This window comes from Cygnus olor, chromosome 1 (assembly GCF_009769625.2).
Source record: "Cygnus olor isolate bCygOlo1 chromosome 1, bCygOlo1.pri.v2, whole genome shotgun sequence".
In the NCBI taxonomy this organism is placed as follows: Eukaryota; Metazoa; Chordata; class Aves; order Anseriformes; family Anatidae; genus Cygnus; species Cygnus olor.
Genome location: NC_049169.1, coordinates 72,608,184 through 72,630,811, shown reverse-complemented (window position 1 = coordinate 72,630,811; position 22,628 = coordinate 72,608,184). Strand labels below are relative to the sequence as shown.

Sequence of the window (22,628 nt, the reverse complement as noted above, 5' to 3'; positions counted from 1 at the left end):
ATGATTTTGTCACTGGTGCTATTTATTGCAAATGTATTAAAAACTTTACAAGCTTGCCATTAGCTGAAACAATTTTCAGAAATGCAATGCAGAGAAGTAAGGAGATGCAATTAGTGGAGCAATTAGGAGATTCATTCTTTCCACAGTCACCAAAAATTCCCTGAAAAGCCTAAATATCTGCAAATATTCTGCATTTTCAAGGTGATACTGTTTCTGAGTACAAGGTGGTACTGTTTCTGAGCATCTCAGCTGCAAAGTCACATTAATGAGCCCCCCGGAACTATTTTCTCCCTCATCTGCTTGCAAAGTTCATGCAGTTATTTATGCAGCATGCTGTCTTTTCCTCAAAGAAAAATTCCTCAGTACTCTATTTTTAACAAGAGCAAAATGCCAGCAGGCCAGCTTTTGAGAACATCCCTATGAGAGCAAAACATTACTGTCACTGCTATAGCTACAAATGTCTCTAACCACCAGGCATGTCTGAGGGGAGATGTGACAACTCTGGGACAAGTGCTGGGAGAGACTGGAAATAGGCAAAAATCCTGCCTCGGTCCATGAAAAATCCCATGGAGGGATATAAGGGGGCATTCAAATAATTGCTCTGTGGGCAAAACTGCTGATTAGACTCCTGAATAATGCTTATAGGAATGATTTTCTGGGCACTTAGTTGAGGTCTACTGGGGTCAAGGGCCTTCCACTGATTTTGGAGCAACCTGGGAATAACTGTAGGTGGGGTTGGGATCTCTTTGCAAAATTTTTTCCTGATTTTTCTGTATTAGGAGGCTCTGGGATTTAAACACAAGACTAAAATGAAGATAGCAAATCTATTGCCTAAATATTGTCAGTCTTATGCAACTCAAAAAGCCAATACAGTATGAACTGACTAAGAACTGTGAGACTTAAGAGCCTTAATGTTACAGGTGTAAACATGTTTTTTAAAATAGTGAAAGTCCCATGAAATATAAAACTTTGGCAAATGGATTGATGTTCATATAAACAATTTGTTGTTTTTTGTTTGTTTGTTTGTTTGTTTTTCCTTCTACCAGTTTTGATAAGATTGAACTGTAACTAAGAAATATTTCAATGGCTGATGGAATCTCTGTAGGAAGATATAAAAGCATACATTTCCTCTACTTTCTCAGCATTCCCACCCTGAACTTGAAAAGATTATTTGAAAATGTCTGAAGCAACAAAGGAGTAACAAAATCTTTACTTTGGTCTCCTTCTTACCTTTTATTCATATTCAGAACGAGGGAAAATATCCTTACTTTGGTCCTTTAGTAATCTTGGACAGGAATACAAAGCTTGATTCCAAACTGTTTACAAATTTTAAGACAAGCTGCATTCAGATCAGCAGAATGGTACTGACAGAGCAAGCAGAGCTTTTCCCAGTTTTGGGGGGAAATTTTGGAAGGGGAAAGAAGAAAGATGGAGATCCAGTGTGGTACTTCAGCAAGTGTCCAGCCATAAATGCAATGTTTCTGACTTGACTTTGAATAAGGAACACATGGAGCACATCAGAATAACATCCACATGTAAGCAAAATTTCCTGTTTTGGGATTTTGTTTCTGGCTCACAATCCAATCTAAGTTTACCCAGAATATCCAAAACTGCCACATTGCTAGGAAATGTAGGAACAATTTCAAGCTTGTCTGGATTCTCAGAAGGGACTTCTGATTTCAGGCTGAAATTGCACAAAACTCTGTGGCTGCTTTCTTAAAGGTCCAGCTCAGAAAACAAAGAAAACCTATCCTGGTTTCCAGAGTTTTGTTCTAGCCCTAAGTTTCAGTCAGTCCTCAAGTTCAGAATATCTAATTTGTACAAATAGCAGATGATCTCAGATGAACCAAAATCACTATTATATACCGTAAAACTTTGCATATTCATTTCATGGGAATGTATGTCATAACACTAACATTATTTCTAAACATGGACCCCAAACCATCTTTTATATGAGCACATTCCTCAGGATTTGATGGATTGTACGTTAAAAAAAAAGCAAAAAGCTGCATCAAATTCTTTCAGGCATCCTTAGCTGTTCAAAACTATATGATGCATTAAAGATTACAATGAAAATATATAGCTATAAATGACTACTGAAAAATACCAACAACAACAAAATGGGTTAATTCCAAAACACTATTTATGAAGAAAGTATATTTTGGGGGGGAAAGAATGTGGTCAGTATTTGCAAGCCTTTTTATTCCTATCTCAAAAACACAACAAGTGAGCATTATCATTTGTTTTTGCAAGAACATTCGCAGAAAACAAAGTTTTTAGAAAAGTTGAAAGAAATGCAATTGCATGAATGCTGCTACCAGTAATATTTGTAAAAGCACACGCTTCTTTGATTTGCTAATGTCCTCCTGCTTATGAAATTCTGATGAACAGTAAAAATGCAATTTGCTTAATAAGAATCAGCAATGTGGTCTAGTGGTTACTGAACTATATTTAGAACCGGGGGACCTGGGATCAGTGCCTAGCTCAGATGCTGAGCTGCCTTCTGTGCCTGGGCAAGGGACATCACTGTTCTCAATCTATGCATTCACTTTTGCTCTTTTGTCACATTTTCACATGTAGGCTGTAACATGTTCAAAACAGGACATACATCTGCATCTCTGTGGGGGTGGCACAGTGCCCACCACAGAGGGTTGCCAGTTTAAGCGGGGACCATATTGCATCTAGTAGTAACAAATGCTCTGTTACATGTTTAGCGTGTGGCTTTCAGCTTCTTTTGCATCCAAATGTAATGCATGACACCAAAGTGAAACACTTTGGCTAAGAGAACAGTCAAGCCTGGAACCAGTCCTCCATGACACTGTATAGCAGTATGGGGTGCTCTTACCCACCTTGGCAGAACAAGTTTTCAGGAAAAGATAGTGCTACTATTAAGGATGCTCTCGGTCAGGCTCTGGAGACCTCAGTATCAAGCATCAATTGAGTATCAATCCTGCCTCTACGCTTGCAATTATGCCCCATGACTGATCTCTTTCATCACTTGGAATTTATGCAACACTTTCATCCCAGTGAAAACTGCCTACATGACACCTTCCATTTCAGTGCACAACTGACTGCTCTTCCCTGAAGATTTTGTTGCATGCTCTGAGCATCAAGAAGAATTCTCCAGAATACAGGCAGCAAGAAAAGTGCATTGCTTCTGCCACCACCAATCCAGCCACATGGATTGCTGGTACTTGGTGTAGAATAAAAGCTCATGTTGGTTTGGAGAAGAAAATTTGAGGCTAACTTTTGGGGCTAGGTGGGAGGAGCAGAATATTGGTGTCACCTGCAACAAAATATATTCACACTGGAGGGTAGAAACAGCATTTTTTAACCTGGATGAAAACACCTTGAAAGATACAGTAAAATCTCTGGTTGGTGTGTGTTATGTACAAAGATTTATTTAACTTTTTGCAGGGCGATCTTTGAGATCTGTGAGGATTGTTATTCAATGGACATAAATCAGTGTAGCTCCATGACGTTTATTGTTTTGATTGCAAGCAGCTCAATCGTGGTTGTAGACATGAAGCTGTTTCTTCTTTCAAAGTGGCACTTACGATGCAGCCGCCTGTAGCCTGCTAGTGAGGAACAGACAATTGTGCATTTGCTATGAAGTACGTATTTCATTAGAGCTGCGGTCTAAGAATTGTTTTGGTTTTGGATGGAATAAATAGCTGCAAGTGCTGTGGGAGTTCAGAAATGCAGAAACTCAGTCCTGTGCCATCACAAGCCCTGTCATCTCTTGCTAGATTTTTGCAAAGGAGAAGAAAGGCAAAGATTTAGCTTTGTCCCAAACAGCTCTAGCAAAGTCCTCTCTTTTACTGGGGGGACTCAAAAGGTGAGTTAGGGAGCAGAAACATTGTGAAGAGCAGCTATGGGGGCTGTAATATACAGTCAGCTATGAATAAAAAGAAACAGCAACAAACCATAAACATTAAATACTATCAGGTAACGGTGTGGGTGTGGGATAACAGCATAGAGAGGGATACATTCCTGGGGAATGCTCCCTGCGACCAAGCCAGCCTCCCGCCTTCCTCCAGCACACACACACTTCCCCATCCATCCCTCTTGCTTGCTCGAATACCTTTCTTCCAGCCTCATTGTTGTGCAAGTTCATCAGCCTCCGTGCATTCTTTTTGATTTCTCGGGCATCAACAAACCTCCGGGAGAACTCAATGCCGTATCTGATATCCGCAGAGCAGCCTCCCCACTTCCAGCCCTCCTCCTGGTTGTAGTAGCCCTGTTTCTCTCGGTCACAGCCACAATTGCTGAGGTTGCCCTGGCTGCAGGCGGCCGTGACAGCGTGTGCAACCCCGGCAGCAGTAATGGCATAGGTGAACGCAGCTTCCCTGCTTCCTGTGGAGAGAAGCCAAAAGCTGATGGATTTGCAGAAAGGTAGCACTTACTAAAGAAAGTACACACATTATGTACAGCAATGGTGTCAGGTAGGAATGTGAGGCAGGCATTACTTCTAGCGTGTGCTTCGCATTCTGGCAGAATTACATATGTATTTTAAATGTTTGGTTTGTCTGGGGCTTATTGCCCCAGGTAAGCACCAGCTACATGACAGTCCCGTCTAACCCCGTGCACCAGAAGGGAATTTGGCAATGAGTCTGGGCAGTGGTGAGGTGAGGCAATATGATTTGTTTTTATATTGTCTCATCAGGTTTGCAAGCTGAACTGTATGTATTTCGGATAAATAATAGGTGAGTCACCAATGGCAATGCTCACCGGAAAACAGTAGTTTGCTCTAACAGTTGGTACTGCCTGGAAAAAGTGTACAGACAGCTTAAGAAATACCAGACCCTTTTGGGTGCACGAGAGGGTTGGGCACAAATGGGGGAGGTTATTAGTGCACCTTTATGGACCAGTAGGGCCCATTAGTGACGCTGATGGTCAACTATGGCAAGAGCTGCCCACAGGGACAAGAACTAGGTAGGTTTTGTTTTCTTTCAAGGTGAAGTAGAGATGACATCTTTTGCTGACTTTTCTCATATGTGTGTTTTGCTGTCAGCTTTTCCACTCCCACCCTGACTCTGATTTCTGCTTTATCTTGTCTAGTGAGTGTACAGAGTGATGGAAGTGCTAGGGAAGCATTGTTTCTTGTCTGGAACAAGTGAGATGCTGCTATGAGGGCAAAGCCTTGTATTTATGCTTTAATATTATTATTATTATTATTAATGATGCCACTACTCACCAATGTTCCTCATTCCCCACTCCTTGTTATAGGTATTGATATTGAGTATATAAGGGACAAATAAATGCCATTTCTTGACTAGACGTTGATAGGATGAGTTGCTTTTGGGATGCACATAAGCAAGGAGATACAGAGGCAGGGCAATTGAAAGGGATGTTACAACCTCTGCCTGCTCTCATGTGAGTCTACACTCTGTTACTGACTTAGTGTAGGAGTAGATTATGGCCCTTTTCATTTTGCTGTTCTTATTTACAACATTTCCCTACAAATTCCCCTCTCAGTGTTATCATTATTTTCCTCTGTGTGTTTATTTGGTTATAAACAGACAATCTTGTAATACTACTGCCAAAGAACAACTGTAAAGAATTTGCAGAAAGTTGCTGAAGTGCTTTAATGACCACACACAAAGCTTTAACATGGTTAATGGATTTGGGGAGAAAAAAAATAAAAAGAACAAATTTTCCAGAGGAGAAAAAAAATAAAATAAAATAAAAAAAACTTAGAGTCTATTTTTAATTTTTTATTTTAGTATTCACAGATATCATAACTATTCTGGAATGACCTGTGCACAGTGGGGTTTTTTATATTTTATGTGTCTTATTTGCATATATAGCTTCCTGAAAATTTACACCTTTGCAGGATACAAGAGAGATCCTACAAGAAGCAATCATAAACAGTTTTTTGGCACCATTTCCTTGTTTCTCCAAAGCAATTAAAAAAGTAACTTAAGGTAAGAGAAAAATAAAAGGGTCTGTTTTTATTCAGGTACCAGGAAGGTTAAACTGACTTGTAGACTATTTGAGTATATCACCCTACAGAAGGCTTGACTCTGCTTTCAGACACACAAGTGTTTTGCTGGGGTGTACGATGTGTGTAGTCTGGTTCAGTGGTTCCCAAACCATGGTCCGCAGAACATTGGTGGTCCAGGAGGCCACAGTAAAGGGTTTGCAGCTAATCTGCAGAGCCATATTAAACACTCTTTTTAATAGTGTTTTTAATTAAAAGTTTGATGATAACAATGCCTGGTGGTCCACAAGAAATTCTGAGGGTTGATAGCAATCCAAAAAAAGTTTGGGAACTTCTATTCCTAGTATGTTCTCTAAAATGCATATCAATATTCACTCCTCTCTCTTTCACTCCCCAACTGAAGTCAAAACTGAGACGTGTTTTAAAACATAACCTGTTGACTTGCAGGATTTCCTTCTTCATCTCCTTTCAAAAAAAAAAATCTATTCTTAATTTGGATTCTTTATTCTTAAATTGAAAGACTAGAAGTATGAGATACAACAGAAATGACATATAGAGATAAGTTTTCCTTCCTCTAGAATAAACACGTGTAGAAAAGCTCGTAAACAAGCAGAAACATATTCCTGTCAGGGAATACCACAGCTGTGAGCTACAGTTCAGTAGATTTATCAGATTAGCTAGAAAGAGGTTGCTGATGTTTTATTTTTTCAATTCAATGTATTCCACCTGTATCCAGAGTAGAAAGTGACATTTTGTAATGGCACTGTCTATGCCTTGCTCATGAGTTTTCACACATCACTTCCCTTAATCAGTTTTGTAAAACTAAAGAATATTCTGGCTTTATATTCCTTTTTCTCCCCTTTGTTCCCATTATACCCCTGGTTACATTTGGGAACAGAGGAAAATATCTTTCTTTCACCCACTTGACAGTTATACCAGTAAAGGAATTATCTCAAGTCATGGAGTAATTCTTAATGGAAATCACATTGACCCTCTGAAGATGTTATTCTTCTGTTTCAGTGCAGCTCTAAAATAAGAAGGGATCAGAAATAATAGGTGGCTTGAAAATCAGATTGCAAGTTAAGGTGTCCTGCCAGTAATTTATTTTTTATTTTATTTTATTTTAGTTTAGTTTAGTTTAGTTTAGTTTTTATCTAAAGAATGTTCCCAAGCTTTCTTTGACCTTCAGGGTAAGCATTACCTCAACAGTTCTCTAAAGTCCTAGGATCAAGAGAGTCTATCAGGAAATGCTGATGGAGGAGGGATAGGAAACTGTGCTTGAATAATATGTCTGCTTTACACAAAGCTTTCCATTAGCATGTCATCACTTGAGTCAGCCCTAAGTAAGTCCTTGTTAGGCAGCTAAAACAATTTAAGTAATGATTGCTGTGATACCTGCATGAAGAACAATAATCTCATTTTATGCATTTTTTTGAGATTTCGAAAATATTCTTATTCTGCAATGAAAGAAAGAGACAAATCTTTCCAAAAATGATCATTAAAAGGAAAAACAAATATCAGAAGATTTGGGATATGACTCAACTTGGAAGCTAGAATTTTTTGTTTGTTTTGTTTTGTTTTGTTTTTCTGTGAATATCTTGGTCACCTAGTTATTTGGCAGTATAAGTGCATACTACCTGTGTCTCAGAACAAAAATTTCTTGTTTAACTTTTCAAAGTTTTCTTTTATGTAGACGAGAATAATTCTGTCAAGATTTGATTTTAGTGGAAAAGACACTGTTTTGGCTTTTATTGCAGACCTTGGATCCCTACATTTCCATATTAGGAATGCCTGCTTTCACGTCAAAGAAGACAGTTCTGATTTAATTCCCCAAACATAGAATGGTACACAGAAATTGTCTGATCTAGTAACTCCAATAGAAGATGGCAGTCAGTACTGACTGAAATGTAGCCTATTGTCTTTGGTAAAGGTGCTGAGAGTCACTACTTGCAATCTGCTAGGCCATGAGAGAAGTCTTGCCTGTGGTCTGCCAGTCTGAGTTGCTGCCATTTGCTTGAGTTCACTTGTTTTCTCACGGTGGGTTGTATTTTAAAAGTGGCCTACTACCCAGTAATGTAGACATTTTCTGCTCAGAAAGTCAGATATTGGATCATTGCTTCCTACAGTGAGCAATTTCTGGCAGAAAGGGTGAGAGGAGTCTATTCATCCGTTGTTGGAATCTTGGAACAGCCTATACTTTAGCCCTAATTTAGATGTCATCTCTGACTGACTTTTAGACTGCTAACTGCACTCAACTTAGTATGGTCTGATGTGGAAATTATTACAAGTTTCATAACTGCTGTAGTTAACTGCATTCTAATATGCATATATTCAGCAGCATATTTTCAGCATGTAACCACAATCAGCTGAGAATCGTGCATGCTAAATATATATTTTGATCATTCGCCTGTGAACGCAGGGTTACAGATTTGACTGTTTCATAGTTATTAGTAAGGCATCTGTTTTTCAGAGTAACTAGATGAGAATATTACTATTCCACACATCATTTAGAAATGTATTTTCTCAGCAGTTAAATGAATAAGAGTGTCATAAAATGTCAGCTAGTAGAACTCTAATTTAAATTGAAAGAGTACACTATGGAATATACACTGTTTAACCAGTATTTTGCTAAATCTTGGATTAACAATGATAGAAAAAATGTACACACTGCTATTAAACAAAATAAATCCCTTATATGCTTACAATCTGTAGACAGTGGATCTTGAATTATATGGCACAATTCAATAAAGGTTGGTGGTAAGAAAAATGAACTATAGCAGAAGTTAGATTATTTTTGCCAAACTTCTTATTTTTGACGAGTCTTTTGCAAATGAAAGCTGAGGACGTATTAAGTCATTTTTTATGGACAAAAGAGATACATCTAGATGAGTAAACTGAAACTCAGATAAGAGCCCCCCAAGTAGGGCTGGCTGAAGTCTTTTGCAGACAAGTTTAGTTCCTTTGTAATTTTGTATTTTATTCAACACACTCATTAGCAGTTCTCAAAGAAAACAGTACAGGCTCTTCTCCTTGGGTTCAATCCAAGGGTAATACAAGTCAGTGAGAGTTTTCTCACTCTCTGGAGCAGATCCTTTCTCTGTTTGCATTTTCAGTTAACTAATTTTGTACTTCTTGATTTATAATCTAAAAGCAGGGGTTGGAATAATTTCTCTAACCTTCTAATTTACTATAATTTACTACTAATTTACAGTGAGGCATGTGAGAGAGCACTGAAATCAGATTGTACAAGTAGAAGAAAAGCTATAAGAAAGTAGGGCTGGCAGGATCCTCAGGGAGGTTTCTAGACTGTCCCTTGACCCTAACATAGGCTAATAATGCAGGTGTCCTTCAAAACAGTTTTATATATTCTTTCTTAAAGTTCTTCATGGTGGAGATTCCACAGTCTATTCCATTGCTTCAGGACCCACGTTGTTATATATGTTTTACTAGTATTAACCTGAAACCGTCTTTCTGAATACAAACCTACTACTTCTTACTGTACAGATATTAAGAACCTGATTGTTCCCTTCTAGCAGCAGCCTTTAAACATTTAAAGGCTTCCACCCCCTTTCTAGATGTGGTCTGTCAGTCCTTGTAGAGCAGTTTCATGGGCTCTGACCATTCCTGTTGCTCTCCCTGGGCTCTCCCAACTAGCTGTCCTGTGCCTTGCAGTTCCATGCCAGAGATGGGACAGGCTGCTCCAGCTAAGGCCTTGCTCACTTGGGGTTAGAGCAGAAGTAGCACTTCACATGTCTTGCATGCTACACTCCTGTTTACTCATGCCATTATGGTGTTTTCAAAGCAGCAGGACGTTTTTAACTCTTAATCAGTTTGTGGTCTTCTTCTATGCTGCTGCTATCACAACAGATGTTTCCCATCTTTCATTTGTGGGGCTGATTATTACCACATACAGATCTTTGTCTTTCTGATTTACCTCCATTTTCTTTTTTTTTTTTGTTCTTTTTTCTTCCTTTCCAGTCAATTTTTCCATGATCATTTTCAATTTTGACTGAAACTTCCTCCAATTTCATTGCAGTCCTCCCCAGCCTGACTTCATTTGTAAATTCAATGAGCTCAGTTTATGCCTTCAGTCAAATCAAGAGTGTAAGATTAACCAGTACGAGAATCAGCATAGATCACAAAGTCAAGTTAGTTATTACATCCTTCCATTTTGATAACTATCCTCCAAATAAATTTCTTGACAGTATATACCCATTTGGTTAGAGTTTCCTTAGTTTTCTCATGAGAATGTCATATAAAGCAGTGTTAAAAGCTTCATTTAAATCCTAAATAAATGGTATGAAATTGTTCTTCTCTGCCTCTGAGGCCTTTGGTGGCAAAATAAGGAAATTAGATTGATTTAACATGATTTGTTCTTAATAGACCTTTGTCGACTGTTATTGTTACTCATCTCTTTGTTTTCAATTATGAGCTCAAATGAGTGTTTGTTCCCGTTATTTTTTTAATTTACTGAAGTTAGGATGATTGGTCCTATAATTCTTCTGCTGTTTCTTTTAGACAAAGGCAATACATTTGTCTTTTCAATTTTTCTTAATGAGAGTTCTCCACAAGTTTTCAGCTCTAATGGCTGCCAGGACTAATGGCTCTAAAATGGCTTCATTAAATGTTCTGATATGAGGGACAGCTAACTAGAATGCACACAACCTGGAGAGATGCTTCTCCCAAGCTAATGATGAGATGATATTCCTCTGTAGATGATGTTAGTTCTATAAGCATCTGCTCACCACTCACTCTCTTAGTGAAGGCCGATGCAAGAAGTTCTTGACCTTCTCGACATTATCCTTGGTTTACACTCGCCATGGTAGTAGTGGACCAGCTTTTTTATACATCTTCCACTCACTGACAAAGTACTGACTGAATCATTACTGTGTAGCGTGTTGTCAAAAAAACCAACCAACCAACCAAACAAACAAACAAAAAACTAAAACAACAACAACAAAAACCAACACCAGAAAGAGTCACCCATGGTCATGAGGTTCATCTTGCGACACCTGCACTCAGAAGTCCTCCTGAATGAGGAACCTGATGCAGACTGAATATCTGCTACTCTGGCAGGGCTTTCTGATCAAATCTGATGGAGTCTTTTGATGGTCATATTGGATAATGTTCTCTTTGTGGTATTTTTTTCCCATTTCCTGCCTAAAATCTTTATTTTCTACTACAATCTAATTAAAATTGTCTTTTTTTTTTTTTTTTTAAATAATGTTTCATCCAGATAGGCCTGTTTAGATAGACTAGAAGTAAAGCAGGAGTTGCAGATTATTTCAGCAGCTTCTTTGTAGACTGCTCATAATGTCTATTTTCAATTACACTTGGATGGGACAGAGAATGAATGGTGCATATTCAAAGCTGAGATTGTGCAGTGCTGTGACATAATGTTTTGTTTACAGATTCTTCTGTTATTCAGTAATTTTCATCTCTAGAATCCCACTAAGTTTTTATGGGTGGAAGTGCCAGAATTTTGGCCATCAGTCTAAAATCACTCTGTTAACTGGATTGTTTTCTGTTGCTCATGTGGGTTTGTCAGATTTTCTTTTAGAATGGGCTGCATATGAGCCAGATTTATTTCACACTTGCTTTTTGTAACTCCTTGCTCTCACTATTTATATAGTTTTGGAAGCATGTCTATTAAAATATATATATATGTATATAACATGCCTCCGCTTTTCATATTTTTTCAAACATTTTTCCAATTTCACAGTTATTTTCTAAAGGCTTGGTGGTACTTTCCACAGTGGTCTCTGTAATGAGGCTTCCAACATTTTACAGATTTTTTTTTTCTTAATTTGCCCCCTAAACATATTCAGTTAACTCCTGACAGCTATAAACAATAGTCAGCATTTCCGTTCTAAATTGAGCGTAATTCTATTTTGTATTTGACTGTCTTTTGGTGGCATATCATTTGGAGTTTTCTGGGACAGCTCCTGTGAATTCAGTAAGCTTGCTCTGATGTTTATGTTAGTGATGTTTAAAAGTACCTAGGGAAACAGGATTTTTTTTAAGCTCTCCCTTGTAAAGCTATACTTGTTGCAGCAAGTATTTCTTACTAACTCAGCTCTAAGAAGCAATCTGTATCTCGTTCTTAGAGAAAATGGAGAAATCAAGTTTGGATTCAAAAGCACTACTGCTTGTTTTTGTCAAGTTTTAATCAAAACATGGTGTTAAGCGCTCCTTGAAAGAATGTACAAGACCATTGCTTGAAAAATACGTAGTGCACAAAGCATGAGGGGGTAGTTCCCACATACACCGTACCATTGAGAAAAGCCTGTGCAGTGTCACAGCCGGCTGTGTTTTCACAATGCTACTGCTAATACTGTCAAAGTAGTATGTGGGAAGCAATAGCTGGAGCAGAGGGATCATCTCCTGCCTGTGATCTGTTCTGGACCTACTGAAGTTTCATTGTGGGACTTAATGATTCCCTGCTGAATGTTTGGTGTTTTTGCTTCTCAGTGATGACTAGTGGTTTAATATATTGTAATATGTAAAAGCTCAGCTGGAGGCATCTTGAAGCATACTGTTTTTTATTTTTAAGTTGTTTGCACCCACTGTCATAAAGCATGGACTCCTGAAGACCGCTCATAGAAACTGGGTCCTAAACTATGCTAATGTCCTTGAAGGAGATGGGACTATGAGAAACCAGGTGTTGCTATAAAAATTGAATCATGTCAATCTATTCATGATAACAGTTCTTATGCATAGGGTTTGCCTATGCATTATGCTCCCTTTTTTTGAAAAACATTTCACAGGGAGAAATAAAAATGGTAATTAAGAAAAAGGGAAGGGACACTACAGCTATATGTGGGCATTTTTTTTTTTTTGGTTTGCTCTTGATCATACTCTTGCGCCACAATATGGCCTGTTAAAGGTTTCTGAGAGATCTGTGTGGTGCTATGTTGCCTGCTTCAATTTAAGAAATAGAAAACATGCTTTCCATAGTCATAAAAATAATCATTAATTTAATTTAATTACATTAAAAACAAAACAAAACAAACAAACAAACAAAACAGAAAAAAAAATCCACTCTGAACCAGTCAGAGAAATGGAGGACAGTACTACCACATTTTTAAAGGAGATTTATTTTGAAGTTAACTTATGCTCCAATTTATTAGTATACAACAGCTGAGTAGGTTGCTACCAAACCATTTCAGTCACTCAGATTTTCATGTGTGTGGATTTAATAGACTTGAGCTCATAATGAATGAAACAGTTTAGAATAGATATTCTACATGGCTGCCAATATAGGATCCTTACAGCCTAAATTATTCTGTGATTCTGTGGTTTTATTTGACTTTGCTATGGACCCAATTTCACAAATACCCTGTGATCCCCACTGCCATGCCCATGAACATTAAGAAATTATCACTTTGCAGAATCAGACCTTCTCAGTGGACTCTGTGCTGGGTTAGTATTTGAATTAACTTGTTTAAATCACTTCAGTGGCCTGACTTATAAATGTTGAAGAACATTTCTTCAAAAATAAATCTGCACTATCTTTTGCATGAAGTCATCTTTTCCTGTATTATATTCTGTCACTTCAAAGGTACATAACAAATCCCTGAGGGCAGTGGTCATGTCCGTATTCTCTTGTAAATCACTGTGCACACCTGTGCTTTGCTGTAGAAACATGTTAAATAATAACACCTTTTAAAGGGTTCGCTAAATTATAAGTAGAAATCAACACTAAGCTCCTATACCTGGGAATGCCAGAGTGTCTGTGGGTGTGTATCTGTGGGTGTGAGTATCTGTGTACATTACAGATGAAATTTTAGCTCTCACTTCAGAATTTCTTGAGACGTTTTAGTTAAATCATGGATGTTACCTCAATATATTGTGCAGAGTCTATTAGTGGGCAGGTACCATTTTGCCATAATTATTGAATTACAGATATACCATATGATGCCCAGCTGAAATTCATGTTAGACAAAATCTGTTTATGCAAGAGGTAGATTGTGACTTAAAATGAAATGTGACTTTCATCTGGAGAGGACAACAGATACTATATACCTCTGTTTCACAGGGACATGAGGATATTAAGGCATTTATCCACATGGCAGAAGGACTTGCAAGAAAATGAGCTGTCCTCCTGTTGAATTCTCTTTGTGGGGAGTCCATGGAGGAAGGCAGCTGTGGACTTCTCATCCAACACAAATTCAACCATTTGCAGGGAGGATGTCCATGCAAATGCATAGTGTAGCAGGAGACAACATGATTGCAGAAGCATTCCCTTGGACTGAGGCTTCTCTGCTCTGCACCTCTACATATTGTTCCAGCATGGTATTGAACCAGTCCATCTACTGCCAGAACCCTAAGGGGGATTTGGACACAGCAATGCTTAGCATCACCATGCCTACCTGTGATGTAGAAGAAGTACACAGCAGAGCCTGCTCCTAACACCCTGTACTCACACCTCCTCACGTGCCATACCTGCAGAGAGTTAGACACATACCTTTCCTTTAATTTTCACTTGGAAAAAAACAAACAAACAAACAAACAAAAAACTAATTTAAGTGTTTTACCTGAGATTTTGCTGAGGTTACATTTGCTTCTGTTTCAGAGATCCTAAATGTTTTTATGTCCCCATTTGCAGTTGATGATATTTCTTCACTACCAGTAAGAAGTAAGATACCTGCAAGTTTAAGCTGGTGTCTTATATGTGTCAGAATAGACCTTTATTTTTGCAGGGATGAGATACTGTTTTCAGATTAGATGACAGTGTTTACAAAATTAATGACAGTGTATACAAAATTAATCACATCTGCAGGACAAAAGCTAGACACCTAGAGATAAATCTCTGACGGGAAGTTGGCTCTAAAGCTTGTCTCTTAGATGTTCTGCCTCCTAGTATTTTCTGTGTGGTAAGGATAGGAATTGAGCCTTATCAAGTATTGAGAGAGTTAGATGCCACAAAGTAAGACTTCCAGAAGTGATCAAGCTGGATGGAGAACCCCCAAAACTGTGTGTAGAAAATTCAAAGAAAGGGACAGAGTCTAAACTCATCCTGTCAGAGAGGTAAGCCACATTTCCCTGGACAGAAAGCTTTTCAATCTACGCTGGCAGTGGGCATCTAAGTGTAATTTCTGAGGGTATATGGTGATTTTGGTAAAGGGGATCCCATCCTTATAATATCCTACTTTCAGCCCATTATCTTGTTCTGTATTCTAATTGGGGAAAGAAAGATTTAATTAGATTAAAAGCTAGAAGATGACTTTGCTAGTATCACTGATTAGGATACACAATATAAATTAAACAATAAAACTATATATATAGTGTATATATATACTATTCTATATATAAACTAATATATAAATAACAATAAAACTGAACACAATATAAATTCTTCTAGTGTATTTTTCTAGTTTTTCAGAGTATCATTAAACTTCATTATATCAAGTATGGAATTAGAATGTTCTTATATGAAATAAAGTATTAATTCTACCTAGACATGACATTTATAAAGTAAGGTTTATGAAGAGTGGCAGTATCCTTTATTAAACTGAAGAGCATAGACAAGGCATATACTTTGTCTAGCCAGGATCTAATAAATAAATATTTATATAAAGTATTTCTCAGATTTCCAGTATAAATTACAGAAATATCATAAAATGGCATAGCCACCTGTAATATTGTAGCTTTCAGTGCAGTAGCAATGTAGGAGTACTGTCATATACCTATGAAATAATGATATCTGCACACTTTTTTGTGGTAATAACAATGAAGGTGGTGTAAGTACTGCCCATCCTCAAAAAGGGTGATAGCCCCTCCGGGAACTCCAAGAAGCATTTTAGACTACTGGTCATGGATAAACTCTTCCTATATGCCTGGGATAGATCTTCCCAGGCACACAAATTGTTATGCTGTCATCTTGTCCAGACATCATAGACTCTGGTCTTCTAGATATTCTTCAAAGAATGGTATTTTCAAGATACTCCTCAAAGAACTGGGTAGACATAAACAAAAGACCATTTCTTATGCTTGATAAAGAAAGAAAAATAATTCATATCAAATAATGTACTGGAATATTGCCTTTTTTTATAAATGCACCCGCAGGAACATAACAGGGAGGCTCTTGTGTTTGCAGGGAAGTTCCGTCAGTTTTCTGGAAGATAATTCTGCATGTTGCTTGTTCTGTTGTTTACTTAAATTCCTGGCACGGTTTCTGACGCCTGACAGGACAACCTAGAGGACCAACTCAATGTCTAGATTTCACAGGCAAACCTCTACCATGAACCCTATCACTGGTGACTCAACACTCATCTCAGTCTTTCAGTCTTTATAGCGTTTCTCTGGTGCATTCTTGGCAAGACAAGGTTTCACAGATGAGATGCAGTGAGTCTCAACATGACTGTTTAGGATGTTACCACTGTGCTGATATCACCCATGGTAGCAGAAGAACCATGCTTCATTGGATTTAGCTTACAGTCCATCCCAAACCAGCCCTTCCTGGGAGGCAGCAGAGGAGAGTCTGGGTTTGCAGATCATCAGAATAAGCCTGCCTTTTGCTCTGCTAATTCTGCTGTAGAGTTCACATCTTCCAGGTGTAGGGCAAATAGCTGGGCAGCAACCCCAGAAATTACTGCTGCTCCCTGCCAGAGCTCAGATTTTTTGGAAGGAAAATGGGAAAGTTCTGATGAAAAGGGCTGAACTGAGAGTTGCTTTCAAATTTACTTAAAGATCTTCCAAATGCTTTTACAATGCCTGTGTGGCTGAATTCACATTTCTGGTTGATTTGGCTTGCCTGACAATCTTTCTGAGAGGAGAGCTAAGATTCAAGTGATGATGTCTGCCCTCCTTCCTATTTACAGAGTCTTTGCCTGCTACTCGTTTGTAACATCAGTGAATGAGACGCAGCACAAATCACACATATGAAAGAGATTTAAAAGACTAAAGAGCTCAGAGGGTTTTGGATAAATACACAGAGTTTAGATGCTTGTCCAAACCTCTCTGGTTTGCAAAATGAGTCTGGACGCATCACAAGAGCAAAGTCTTTTTTTCAGCTCTGGAGTTTCTGGTCCTGACAGGAGTTAGGAAGTGACAAGATTCATAAAAATAAGGAGCAATTACTCTAATCTTCTTAGACCTCATGAAAGATACTTAATTACTGTTTAATCTGAACCTGTCTGGCTACCGGTCAGGCTATCTTATCTATTAGATTAGTAACTTATTTATTATTTGTGTTGTGCTAAGATCAGGGAGCTAAGCCCGTGTTTTGCCAAATACTGCACAAGTTCACTTTAAGATGCTGGTCCATACCTGCAAGAAGTTGCACAGAAGGATTTGGCAAATGGGTAGATGCCTGCCCTGTGAGTTAACTGCCCTTTCAGCTGAAAATTTGGAATGCTATGAGGATAAAAAGATCAAATTTCTTACCCACAAATTTCTTACCCATTGTTTTTAGATGTGATATCCCAGAACTGAAGGATGAGTTTAAACAGAGATCAGAAGCAAAATCTGTAGGTTTTTAAAGTACTCCAGCTTCAGTACAGGATCTAGGCTTTGCGACCTAGAAAGGAGACATGACTCCCTTCCAGGAGTATGAATACAAGAGTATTTAAATAGGTTGGTATTAATATCAGTCTTCCAGACACTATAAAAAATATTAAAAAAAAAAAAAACACTAGCAACTGTCTATACTGCAAATCTACCGTTAAAACAAGATATTGGTCACATTAAATAATCTTCATAGTCCTATGCTTTGTAGAAACTTGTTTGCAGATCTGAACTTTGAAGTTGACCCGTATCTCTGTGATGGGCCAAACCAAAAGCCAGATCTGAACACCACTGAACTCTGGGAAAGTTCAAATCTATGTTTTTTGTGGTTCAGGTTGAGCTGTAATTAAAACAGACCAGTTTGAAAGGCAAATGTCTGAAAACCAAAACAAAACAAATGTTTCACGTGAAAAGTCTTGCATTAGTCTGTATTGTACCGTCATGTTTTTGCCTATCACATGATGTAATGTTCCTCTGGCTAACACAAAATGACAGCACACACGCTGCTATATGAGATATTCAGAGCAGACACTTTTAATTTAACTTTGAGCAGGACACAATATTCATGGAAATAATTTGTGCTGTGTAAAAACCCATCATCAGTCTTACTATCACTCACATTGGAGGGTAGACCGCTGCCTTTCAAGCTTTCCATGGTCATCCTTAGTTGCACTGTAGTCTAGGGTTCTTTAAAAATCAATGTTTTGCCTTCTTTGAACAAACTTGTGCCTCATTTTGACAGTAGTATGTGGAATATTGCCACTAATCCCTGAAAACAAACAAGAGAGCAGTGCTGCAGAAACTTTAGTTGTGTAAGAGGGCAGGGAAATCCCAGCTAACTCTCCTGCTAAGAACTTCTGTTTATATTGTACTTAAAACTACAGTGTCTGAAATAAAGCAACATGGTTGATCAATGGACAAGGGAAAAGCAAACAAAAGAAGGGAACTCAGTTTCAGCATTGCCAAACTGCTGAAGTTAAAGAAAAAGGGGGACAACGAGGAGAAAAAGAAAGGGAGGGAGGGGAAAATGTGCTCAAGCCCCATTGCTGGTGTCAAGATGTCACTGTGCACCGATAGCTATAAAAAGAGGCCCTTGGACAGGAAGATTTACTCAAAGAATCACAGCACATGCACAGTGAGCATACAGTAAGTAACCAGCAGTTACTGTTCCTGTGGGCTTTATTTTCTTTCTCTGTAGTGTTACATATAAGTACTGGACAATATTTTATCTTTGAGAAATTGGAATTTAGACTGTTTGCAGACAACTAATCAAAGCTTCCATACTTCCTTCTTATGCAAACTAAATAATCTTACCAGGCCTGTCAAGATTTTTCAGTATGGCCTTTGTTTTAGGCCTGGACCCATGTTCTGTAAGAACAAATCCCTTCATGACACATCTGTGCTTTGCTTCCTGTTTGGATAAGAAGTCTTTAAAAGTGACCATTTCTGGTTGAGGATCCCAGGGTACTTCACAAAAGTTTGAGTCCCAGTGAGGTTAGTCCACATTAATTAAGCCTTTCAACTCCCCACTGAAATTAATCATCTTTAGTCTTCAGAGAGCGAGGTATGAAGTGACTTGCCCTCGGTCACAAGAAAAGTATATGGCACAGCTGGAAACAGCATCCAAGTCCATTATCTCCTGGTCCATGCTTTAACCATATAATGATAGTTCTCACATTGGACTAGGAGCCACAGGATATGTGAAAAATGATAGGAAGGAAATTTTATTGAGCTGCTTTAGAAGATGCCTTCCTCTCAGCTTGGACAAAGAGAATGAAAAAATATTTTATCCGTTCAGAATGAGTTCTGTTCAGGTAGAAGAATATTTAAATGTTTTCATTCTTTGCTCAGAGGAAATTTTCTGATCAGACATTTCTATACTGGTCAAATTGTAATCAAAAGAACAACTTTTCTAATTAATCATTCTCTAGCAATATATTAAATTCTATTTATAGCATCTTTTAAAGCATACCAAAACAAGACTCACAATGTTTTCTTTTAGGTTAATTTTCTAATGTTCTTGAAAGAGAATTGCCAGTAACCTACATACTACTTCATGCAAGAAGGAAAGTATGAGGGGAAGAAAGACCTACTTATCTCCTACACATTTATAGTGTATTGATTTAGAGCAAATCAAGTTGAAGACTTGCATGGTCTTGTGTTGTGAAAATTATGGCAGAAAATATATGTATATTAACTGGTGCTAATCTTTGAGTATGGAGTACCGCGAATGTTTAGGAATGAGCAGTAGTCAAAGAATAAAAACACTTTACTGTCTAGGAAAGTTCACCACCTTTGTTATGTAGTTAATAAACTATCCCATATGTTTTCACCTGGGATACTGGCACTGGCAGTTCTCCAAAATATTAAATTATGCATCGAGGCTATACTTCAGAAATGCCCTGACCTCAACCTTCTCCCAGTTACTTACCAAAAATATCCAGAATTATTCTCACTTAACAAAACAGTAGTGCAGATATGCTTCTCACCATTTCTGATTTTGGAACCTGCTCATCACCATTCGCCATCACCAATTTTTCCTGTTCCCAGCCCATCTCTTTTTCTTTTCTTCTCCCTTTATACACATTCATAGATCCGCTACACACTTTCCCACTTCCTCATTCCCCTATCCAGGTAGTTGAAAGGCTTTTATTGCAGAGATTGAAAACATACTCCATATTAAATGTAACAGAATAGCATGACCAGCAGGTCCATGTTTCAAACACATTCAGTTCATATCACAGCTGAGAATAAACAGCAGGGGAAGCAACTTGATGGGTTGCTGGAGGCTGTGGCTACCCTTTCTTGTGGAACATGTCTCTGTCACTTGCTAAATAGGTGCACCATCTGGTGGTAATTTTGGACTCCCACTTGTTCTTAAATTTCCAAATAGCAGTGGTGGAGCATATGCCTATGGTTACAGCTTTTTTTTTTTTTTTTTTCTTTGCAAGTATCTGCCTGAAAGCCATCAGCTAAGATGACTTTTGCAGGTACTAATGGTGAATGAGTACCAAGAACAGCCAGCAGTTTAAAGGAAGGTCATGTTTTCATTTCTGCTATGTCAGGCAAGCAGGTATGACTTTATAGACCACATTTTCCCCTGAGAAACATATGTGGAGAGGAGGAAAAACTTCACAGACAGACCAAAATTGGACATTAAGGGGCTTGATACCTAATTAGGGAGTCTAAACTCCCAGGATAGTCAACAGAGACCTCCACACAGTCATGCAGTCAAATTAAGATCCAAATCACCCTCTGGAAGTGCTTCTCTCTGTATTCCTTTCCATACAAGGAACACGGGCTGGCTAGGTTCGTATCTTAGACATCTCAACCAAATGCCTGGAGCTATGTGGTATGAAACTGGGCCAAAAGAAAGAAGTGAGGAAGGGACTCCCAATTTTTCTGCCTCTGTTGTCTGAAGCCCTTAAGTTCAGCAACAGAGACAGAAACCACCGCTACTTCTCATGTCTTTTCCCTCAAAAACTGCAAGGTTGCATTAAACCTGTCAATAGGACATTGTGTGGACATCTTTTCTGAACAGGATGGGTGGATGCTGAGTCAGACAGAAAACCAGGTTCCGTGTTGTCATGAAGAAATCAGTAAACAAGTAAAAATAAATAATGATCCATGAGTAAACTTCATTCTTTTTAGCAACTTGAACAGAGCTTTCCAGTCTACAGCAATTCGTCTCTAACTATTTTCTTCAAAGTCAGTCCATGTCTGTTGAGCTTACATCTAGAGATACAGATGTCTTCTCCCAGCACACAATTTGACTTTCTGGGGTTAGAGCAGTTTTCTTAAATATGCCTTAGCTATCCAAGCCCACTTACACCAACATTGGTTAAGTCTTAGGAATCATCTTTCTTTATCAGTCCCAGAAATCTGAGGTTGAGCCTCTGTAGTGGACAGAGTAACAAATTAAAATTGTGACTGCAAGTTTTCACCTAGGATTACTTAAATCCTAAAACCAAATTAGATCAAAATTGAAAAAGTATTACGCTTTTATCTATCTGAAAGACCCATCCCCATCTTGATTTGCATGTTGGCTTTCACTATGACTTTTGTACTCTGCATACCATTTAAAGTGAAGCACTTTTAAACCCTTTTTTACTTTAATAGGACTTAAAACATAGTGCTTAAAGTTAAGCACATATTGGGTAAACAGAGCAAAACCAAAGTTCTTGGCCAATTTGAAGACTGAGAGAAGAGCTACCTTAGTACTACTGGGCTAGATTCATTTTTTCAGACCTTCAAACAATAGATAATACAATCTTCTTGCTTGCTTGCTTACATGCTTTCATTTTAATTCAACTCATACCATCAACAGTAATATTGTACTCCACAGTCGGTAAGAAATGAACTACAGTCATGGGTAATTTAATCCAATGCTAAAATGTCATGCATGATACTAAGGAAGGAAGTTTTGTCAATTAGAAAATAAGATATTTGTCAGTCGTAATATTTTGGACTATGCCAGCCACTTCATTAGAAAAAGAAATTGCTCGTGCCTAGAGGCAGGACAGCAAACTGCATGGATCAGCGATCTGAGCATGAATGCAGTAACATTAACTTGCAAACCAAAATGTACAGATCAACAAATGCTGTGTTTTTTGTAATGTTTGTACATGCCTCTCTGTGCATTTCAAGCTCTTCAATTTAGAAACAAATGGTTTACCAAACAGAATGCATCCCAAAGAACAGGGCAGAAAAGGGAGGGGTGCTGCTACACATGTAACTCCGAAGTCTAATGTTATGTTTAGTCTGTCCTACTTGATGTAGAGGTTGAGCTAGATGACCAAACCTATCATCTGTAATTCTAGGGAAGAGATTTTGACAACATAGTTAACCGCACTAGTAAAGCTCAGGGAATCTTCAAAGTCATTAGAAGCCTAAGTTATTACAGGATCAGATACCAACAGGTTCAGGTTAGCTGCTGTCCTGCACTGCCTTTCGTTTTACATAAAGAACTTTTCTTGCAGTGGCAAGATTTAGCAGCACCTGTCAGTTTCCAAAGCTTTTCTGTACCTAAAAAATCAAATGTCGCACAGTTGATCTCCATTTAACTAATTAGGCTTTAGCAGAGTCCCTGCTATGAAACTCAGTTCCAATTTGAACTTCTGCTCATACCCAAAAGGCAAGTGCCTTTTTAGTGGCTGTAAAATCCTGGCTTCAGTAA

At 38.2% G+C, this 22,628-nt stretch overlaps 1 protein-coding gene across 4 annotated transcripts in view; it reads right to left on the bottom strand.

The window, feature by feature from the left end:
• The window catches only part of WNT7B (Wnt family member 7B), a 97,765-nt gene that overhangs the window by 11,317 nt on the left and 63,820 nt on the right, over positions 1-22,628 (bottom strand). For all 4 annotated transcript variants that reach the window (XM_040564659.1, XM_040564670.1, XM_040564648.1 and 1 more), the window contains exon 3: positions 4,085-4,356. In XM_040564659.1, coding sequence (XP_040420593.1) covers positions 4,085-4,356 — 272 coding nt within the window. The remainder of the gene's footprint in view (positions 1-4,084; positions 4,357-22,628) is intronic.